Raw genomic sequence first — 9,051 nt, 5'->3', positions numbered from 1 at the left:
CTTTGTTGTGTTTTCAAAGTCAACTGAGTAACCTTCCTCATGAAGTTTCTGAGGGAGGTAGTGGTGTTTGCTTTCAGAGGTGAATGGCACAACATTGTTCTTCACCAAACCATAGAAAAAGAAAGCCACTGCTAGAACACGTGGAGGAATTTGGGTTTAGTGATGAGATTAAGGATGTCCATCAGGCAGTGGCCAGGAGTCTAAGCTAGGCTACCATTTCCATGCAATAATCTTACCACTCTGAGACACTGAGTAACCTAGTGTACTTTTATTAGGTAAATGGAAGCAGAGGTTAATGAACATTTATTGGACCAACTTAACACCTTGAAATCACAGGCATCAGTCAGACTGAGAGGCAGCATACTGATAAGGTCAAGTTTTCTTTACAAATCTATGAGCCCCTGTACAAAAATAAAGTATAAAAGGGGCAAACAGAAATATTTGTTTCTTCCCAATCCCAGGGCTGCTTCTGAGGTCACATTCAGCATAAATTTAGAGAAGTCCATGTGGTGCTCCAAATTATGCAGTGATATTTACAGTACCAGGAGGACCCTTCTCCACTTGGAGACTGAAAAAAACAACAAACTATAACACCAGCTTTGCACCTGCAGGAGCCTTCCCCATGCAGGTGAAGCTTCCAGCTCAATTTCTGCAGAATTTTGCCCTCTATGTACCACACAAACAACAGAAACATTCAGAAGGGTTTGAGCAGGGTGGGAGGACTGGACAGACTGAGGAGTCCTGGGCTTGCTCTGTCTGGGACTGTGCTGAAATCTGCTCGTGGAGCTCACTGTATGCTTTGGATCTGCTGAACTTAAAGCCTAGGCAGGGTTTCCAATTTAATCTTTTGCTACTGAAGGCTCCAAGGAAAACAGACTGTGGTAAAGAGGAGGCAAGAGAGGATGCTAAGCGTGTGCTTTACAGTTTTTGTCTCTTGATAAAAGGTTATACAGTAATAAAAGAAACAAAGCTCTCCAGGTCAATCTTTCTACTGTGTAGCATTAACTGAATGGTAGTTCCACTTAAGAGAAGAAAAGGTATTAATTACATCAAATCACTACTTATTGTCATCTACATAAGGCAGAAGCACCCTCATGGGCTTTGTGAGATTTCTTTCCTTATGAGCTGGATACACAGAACTCCAAAAAATTCACATTAACAGAGTCAAAAGTGTAGTTAAAACATTTATGATGGACTATACTTGAATTATCAAAATTACTTTACCTGTTTAATGCCATAAACATTTGAGATGAAAAACATGTCATTGAAGTCAGACACCAATGCTCACCAGAGAAGTTTGTATTTCTAACATCAGAAACACTCCACTGCTTGATTTTCAGTAGGTCTTCCCATCTTTGTGCTTTGCTGGGAAAAGAGGTAGTTCTGAGAGTGAATTAACCCTTTCACTTCCATGAGCTCAGCCAGCATGGACTCACCACTGCAACAGCTGCCTGCAGGACACCAGCTATGCTTCACCAGGACTAAACAACACAGCTACTTGAAAAATTACCTCTTACTCACTGAATAGTTCACAGTTTGCACCATCCCCTCCTTGTGGGGCTAAACCAGAGCAGATGAGCACCTACAACTCCTCTGACAGCTCCCCTGTTTCCCTCCACGTGACTCTCTCATTCCTTCCTTGCCACAAAACCACCAACTCAAGGGATTCAGGTACAGCTCTTGTTCTGGGATGCAGCCACAGAACTGTGATTCCAGCTGTGGCACTAAGGGCACTCAGCAGGTGGGGTAAAGTGATGGATGAACTTCCCTTCTGTGGGCTGCAAGCCAGGCTCTGGATGCTGCAGGAAATAAACACCTCTGCCTGCCCTGGCTGGGTGGGAGGAGGCACAGCCAGACTGAGATTGCAGCTGTGGATTTTACAAGAATTGTAAACATATTTGACCACCCAACCTGCAGAAGGAGTCGGCAGGAGAAAATTAGCAATAGGATTACCCTTGTGAGAAAGATTCAACCTTGAGAACCCTTTTCTGATTGCACATGCAATGGTCCCAAACAACTGGAACAGCCCACAGACCAACTCCAGCTGCAAGTTCCACTGTGAGGAAAAATCCTGTATCGCTGTATCATTTAAATATGAACACTAAAATTCTTATTGTACAACAGCACAGCCAACCAAACTTTGAGAAGTCATTTTAAGGAACAGTGTGCTTCTGACACCTAAAAAGAGGTGGCAATGCCTGCTGCCTTTAACCATTTTCAGAGAAAATTCAGATCATGTGGGCCAGCAAGGGCACTAAGAAGGAAAATGAAGTGCCAGGTCCATCCATGGTTACACTTTCTCAGTTGGCTCTGCCCTAATTCCAGCTTTGTGGAAGGAAGCCTGTGCTGATCCAGGAGGAGCAGAGCCTCTGGGACAGACTGCAAGCTGTGCTCCTACAAAGGCTTCCCTTAAAGACACTTTTCCCCACTGCACGAGTCACTGATTTGCTCTTGAAACTCCCTGTGATGAAATGAAGGACCCAAAAGCATTTAATTGTTGAACACATAAAAGGAAGTATATTTAAAATAAAAAAAAATTGGTCAGACTGTAGAGTCAATTACCATTTTTAAAGGAATTTACAGGGCTGTTGTAGATGAGTCTTTTGGAATAGTCAGTTTATCGCAATGTCTAAACTGGTTTCTTCATTGCACAGTATTTTCTTTTAAAATGTGTGCATCTTTAAACAATTACATACATATTAAAAATCAGCATTTCTTTGCTTCAACTTAATTAAAACGTTAATACTCTCAGACAACACAGATCTGAAATGGTGAAACCAGTAATTGCCCCCTCCCACCTTACAACAAATTAAATTGAGACAAAATTACAAACACATTTCACTACATGATTATTATTAATAAAAATCAGTTTTTCTTTTTTTTTTTTCTTTTTTTTTAGAAAGTTGCCCAAAATGCAAGGGATGTGCATAGGTTTACAACTTAGTCAGAATAATATTTTGCTTTATTCCCTTGGGTACGTGTTCCCATGAACGGAATGTACTTTGCTGTAGATTACAGGTTTTATCAACACAGATACACCAACGGCATGAACGCTTGCGACTGTCCACATGCATTAAGAGTCAAGACCCAATTTCAAATTTCTAAAACTTTTACAGAGTTCTTCAAAGAGACAGTATCACATTATCTGGATGTTACACAAAAAAGTACTTAAAAATACTAGCCTAGGAGAGAAAAAAAAAAAAAGCATGAAAAAAAAAAAAAGGCCTTTAAAATTTATGAATTTGTTTTGTAACCACTAGACTAATTACTTCAAATAAATAAAGGAAAGCAAAGTATTCCAATCCATAAAATCAGACTCTAAAAAGAATGTAGTGTTCCACCCCCAAGTTAAGGTAACAGAATCATATTATTATTACTATTAAAATAGATTATAGAAAGCAGCATCTATTTTGTGCAGTTTTTAGGGGCCCTTGAAATAAAAAGCTATGATTTCCAAAAATATAACATTCCAAAAGACTGAATAGTACATACATTTAAAGATACATTTTATTAAAGTTTAGGAGAAATGATTAAAAAAAAGATACTGTCTCTTTAAATTAGTGTTTCATCTTTTTTTCCCCCTCCTCCTATCTATTCGGACATGACAATAATTATATTTTAGGTCACACTACATCTAGGTAGTCTCTAGGGGCCAAGACCTGTTGACACAAGGTCAATAACGAAGAGGTTTTCCATGTATGAGGTGGTTCCCAGTAATGACAGGTTTTTTTTTTCCCTCAATTCTCTCATTCCTGGTCTAGTAGACCCAGGAGACCGGGACCCACTGGGAGGCTGTACACACGAGCTCGATGGCTTCCTCCAGGTGCCTGATGGTTTCATCAATCTCATTGTTGATAATTGTTAGGTCAAAGTAGTGTGCATATGTTCTCTGTAGGATCTCAGACTCCTTCTGCAGGCGCTGAAGGGATTCATCCTGTGCGGCGGCCGGGAGAGAAAACGGAGAAAACAAAAGTTGGATTCTTTTGATTCTTTCATGCTCTCCCACAAGAGCTCCTCAGCTGAGAAGGAAACGGGCAAAAAGGCCTCAGGGAGTTGAGGTGCTTTAGCTCTCCCACCTACAGCTATGGGAATCACATGGGAGAAAGGGCACAGCTCCCAGTGGAAGCTGACACTCAAACAGCACTCGGTTATTGACATTCTGGGAGACAAACACAGCTCTAGAGTTAAAAAAGCAAGGTAGAGGATGAAAGCTTGGAAAAGCAGCAATGGAGACCACATGTGAATAAATCAGACCTGGTGCACAAGTAAGAGCTATTGGGCCTATGTCCCAGTGAGAATGTGAGAAACAGGAGGAGGGGGAGAGGCTGTCAGGAATCAGCTGTTCCCACTTTTGGTAATGTTTTCTGTTCCACACCAATCCTCTGGGTCTGCTTCCTTCAATGACAATTTACTGATGAGGAAGTTCTCACTCCACATCACTGCTCTGTGGTTTTTGTCTCAGAGCAGGGCATTTCCAGCCCCTCTCAGTGGGAGATGCTGGAGGTGAACCAGGCACCCTGGACATCAGACCTTTGTTAGCAAGGTCTGCCTGCCTGAGGCAGCTGGATGCAAAAGGCTTCTTCCCATGGCTCTGCAGCAATTGTAAGTTTGAATTCTCTTCCTGCAAATTGCCTTATGAATTAAAAAAAACCCCAGCAAACCCATTTGCTGTTTTCAGGAACCTTGAAATAGTCACAGGAAAGCAATTAAGTCTTTCCTGTCCCACAGGTTTGGGGTGGATTTGGTGCAAAGTGCTGCTCTGCAGCATCCATAGGCTGACTCTACTTGATCAATCAGCTGGGATACACTTTGCTAAACAGAGTTTTAGGCTGCAGAAGTACAGACACAGTGCCCACAGCTTTGTCACTAGAAATTATTCTGGAAACAGATTTTTATCCAGCTGTTAAGATGACCTTCACCTTTATATTTTTTTTCTGTTTCAGTTTCCCAAGTATTTGTAATTACAGTGGCAAGTAGCTGTGGAACAAGAGCTTTCAGGTCCCCTCAAGGAAACAACCTGCTCTGAGACAGTTCTCCTTCCCTGCAGCAATGAAACCAGCCACTTCTGGAGGAGAAGTTCTCTGCCAGAGTTACAGTTCTGCTTCTCTCCTGAAGCTGCAGCCTCACATGGGGAGGGGGCTGTGTGGTGTGCTTGTCTTCACTTGAAAATTATTGAAAATTATTACAAATTTCCTTCCAAGTCAGGCAAATACTCCTCACCTGCATTTCTATACAAGGGATGTTCCCTGTATGGGCCATTATGCACCACCAGCAACTACTCCTGGAACTTCTGTAGAAAATTCCAGTGTGTCCAAATTTAATTTATGCTATTAAAAAGGAGAACAATGTGGATTAACACTAGCATTAATTATTTTTGTGGACTATTTCATATGGCCCAGTGTCTTTAAGCCAAAATCCTAGTCAGGTGAACTTCCAACTTCTCAGAGATTCCAAAAGAGACATCAATTTGTATCAGCTGAGCATCAAACTCTTCCTGCTTAAATTAACCTACAAAGGAAGGTCAATAACTTGTCATGCAGACTATTTTCAATGCTTTAAATGTATCTAGCTAAGATTAATTTTGTATTTATAGTCTGTCTTGTCCAAATCATAGTGCACCTTGAAAAGACTTTTGATCTCATGACACAGGGCTAAAAGTACCTGAGAAGCCCCTGGAAGCCTCAGAACTGTTAAGTTCTTATGCAGATTTTGAATTATTATTCAGATTTCCCATCAATGTTACTTTTACCTACAGATATGGACTTTTCTCACTACAGCATCTATCCTACTGTGACTGACAATGAAAATCTGAAAATCTCACAGCTCATCTTAAAAAAAGTGAGCTGGTAAACTTTACATTGCTCACACAGGTTCCACTAAACTAAGTCTTTCAAAAATTCATTAAATTTCAGGATTTTTCTGACTTTGCTTCTCCTAGATCCAACTCTATTGCAATCAAAGTGGTCTTTATTTTGGAATATCTAAATTTCCCAGCCTGCTGGAAAAGTAATACATTACTTCTTTCATATACTTTAATGGGCAGTAGTAAGTTTGGGATAAGCCATTGCCATAAGTTTCAAATAGATTCAAACTTTCCTAAGCTCAGCAAAAGGAAAAGAGACAAAGCTCTTGATTTTTGTTTCATTTTGGGACTTTCACCTGTGTTTGTGATAGAGTATCTATTTGTACTTGTCAGACTTGGCTGTTTTCTCTGAGTCTGCAAGACTTAAATACCAAAATTCATCTTTGAAGCTAGCTGTAATCAAAGTATTTGCTGTAGTAAGTTCCTCTCAATTTCTCTAAAATGTCTTAATTAAATTTTGCATACTGAACATCCCAGCTTATGTTCCAAGAAGGAAATTCTTCAGCAGTTGTGCTCTCAATAGTGTCAAGAAAGAAGATATTTATCAAAATGTTCAGTGAGCTGCAGAAAAATGAATGGCCACAGCTTCAGAAATTAACATTTGGGAGCACAACATCTGCACTTCTTTCTTCCCTCAGCTCTTGTGCAATAGGAATTTTAGGTGGTCTAGTTGCAGTGTGTCCATTACTGGATCAGACTTTTTCTTTCTAATTCAATTCACTTTCATAATCTCTCCTTTTCCACCACAGCTGAAAGGAGTTAAACATGGCTTTATTAATGAAATACTCATGTACATAAAAGCCACCAGTGGCACCTGCAGTCTCTGAGGACTGGGTTGTTTTGGCCTGAAAATACACAGAACAGCTGCCACTTGTGGCAATCAAAGCCCAGCCCAAAAAATTACTAATATTCCCTTCTAAGGCTGTGGACAAGGTGTAAACACCATCAGGCCTTTGCCAGTTTTGCTTCAAGAGAAAGAAATTTACAATTTAAACAGCTGGTGGGCTCCACACTTACTAAGAAAAATTCCTTTTATTGTTTGGCTGTAGGAAGGGAGGAAGCACAGCTAAAAGTCTGAAGAATTTGGCTCCAAAAGGTTTACATCAAACAAATGGAGCCTGTGATCTCTTTGCTGCTGTCTGGGCAAAGGAGGTAGGAACAGCTGGAGGAAAGAGGAACCACCCCAAGGTTTTCTGATGCACTCTCTCCTCTGTTTTAGCACAACAACCATCAGATTTAAACTTCCTCTGTGATTTGACAGGTGGGGGCACTCTGGGAGATTCCCTGTATGATTTACATTGCTCTTGTGCTTTGCAGCTCTGCTCAGGGTGCATGGCTACATCCACTGGAAATGACAATATTTTGTCTCCTGATTCTTGCTGTGTGGGCCTCAGTTACTGAGACATTTTGTGTGGTCTTTGACAGCATCACCAAGTGTCTCAAGAGAGACACTGTCAGGATCAGGACTCTGCACTGGTTTTTTACCACAGAGTTCAGATATATATCTGTAAGAATATATTTTTTACTCCATGGCCTCTCTTTTCGCTGGCAGATAATTTTAGTGCAGATATCAAAAGTCATTATTATATTAAATTTTGACTCCAAAGGCAAAAGTAATGTTGCATGGGAACAAGCATGTCTACATTCTAGAACTACTGCAATAACCAGGGCTACCTTGTGATCCCCTAGCTGGTACTTACAGGCAGTTTTCTGCACCATTTTGGCAGCTATGTACAATTAGTACGAATGCAGGAAAATGAAAAGAAAAGCAAAGATGAATTTTAAGAAAACATGGGGAGGGGAAAAAAGGACAGTCATTACAGAAGTGTTCTCAAAAAGTGCAAGTAAAATAAAACAAGGCAGGGCAAGAGGATCAACAGAAAGGGACACTCATTATGCAAATGAACCTTTCAAAAAGGAAGCATGAATGGGAAACAGGAAACACACACTCTTCACCCTTGTTTGCTGCCCTGCAGGCTGCTACACACAGACACACTTTGCTTATCTGCCCAGAAAACCTTGGAAAACAGGATTCTGTGTGTGGGTAAGGGCTGTTGCTATTACCATTGCCTGCCCCTCCCTTTCCTTAGTTTTAATTGATTAATTAAATTAAATTAGCATGTTTTGTAAGTGTGGCCTTGGCTCACCAATTAATGTGCCTGGGTGAAACCCTGTGGGCACAGAGACTTTTGTCACAGGGGCTTAAAACAGGTTTTACAGCACAAACACAGTATTTCACTTCTACTAATTCTTTGGCATGAAGTACTTCCCCACCACTACTATAAAAGGCACATTTCTGTTCTCTTCCCAGTGGATGAGGGAAAAAGTTTTCTCTCTCACATGAACTGTCCCAAGTATCTCTGTATTACATCCCACAGCTGGAAGATTAAAATTTAAGTACCACTGGCAAATGAGTGAGGCCAAGGAGAGACTATCTGGGAGCTGAGGCAGGTATGGAGGCAACAAGCCTGAGCATTTGTGAATTTTACAGGGTACCTGATGCAATGCAAAGAAAATTCAGTGTAGATGACAAAATTCTAGTATTTTATCCAGCTTGTACTGATTCCCAGCATCACACCAGCAGTTACATGAAGTGTCACTTCACTAACATGGCAAGCTGGGCTGTGCTGAGAGATCTTTGTTTTTACACTCTTGGGTTGTACCATGAGGGTGTGGGTCCCTAAGACACAGTGAAATGACATGACTTAATGCTGTGAAAGGGAACAGAGCCATCTTCCCCCTCCTGTCCCTCTTTCACTGCTTGTTCTAGCACCGGTGCTTAAAAACTAACAAAACTCCAATTGAGATCTAAAGTAGCTCACTAAAGCATCTTAGTGAACTAGCAGAATGCCTCAGCTGTCAGTAAAATTCCAGCTTGAGGCCAAAATTCTTCACTTTCCACTTTTGGTTTGAATAATCATGCAGGTTATTTGCATTTAAATGTGCAAGTCTGGCTCTTTCCTTTCCTGCAAGCCTCTGCAGTGATGTCACAGCTTCATGCTTATGATATTGGAATTACATTTCTATAGAAACCTGCTGTAGTGACATGGCCTCTGACTTAGTGTTTTGATGATCAAGGAGACACCTAGGATATTTGGAACAGATTCATGATCAAATCCAACAGATTAAATACTTTAATATCATGGTTTAAGGAAGGTGTTTGTGAAAATGGAGTTTGTGTTAGTGTC

The 9,051-nt window shown here is 40.7% G+C and overlaps 1 protein-coding gene across 7 annotated transcripts in view; it reads right to left on the bottom strand.

Annotated features, from left to right (window-relative positions):
- Positions 1-244: 244 nt before the first annotated feature.
- Positions 245-9,051, bottom strand: part of CASK (calcium/calmodulin dependent serine protein kinase) — a 188,875-nt gene continuing 180,068 nt past the window's right edge. For all 7 annotated transcript variants that reach the window (XM_077171610.1, XM_077171627.1, XM_077171600.1 and 4 more), the window contains one exon: positions 245-3,934. In XM_077171610.1, the coding sequence (XP_077027725.1) occupies positions 3,758-3,934 (177 nt within the window). In that variant the 3' untranslated portion in view covers positions 245-3,757. The remainder of the gene's footprint in view (positions 3,935-9,051) is intronic.

The sequence above is a fragment of the Agelaius phoeniceus genome, chromosome 2, assembly GCF_051311805.1.
Source record: "Agelaius phoeniceus isolate bAgePho1 chromosome 2, bAgePho1.hap1, whole genome shotgun sequence".
Classification (NCBI taxonomy): Eukaryota; Metazoa; Chordata; class Aves; order Passeriformes; family Icteridae; genus Agelaius; species Agelaius phoeniceus.
The sequence above is the reverse complement of the archived record's forward strand: the minus strand, read 5'-3'. Positions and strand labels throughout refer to the sequence as shown.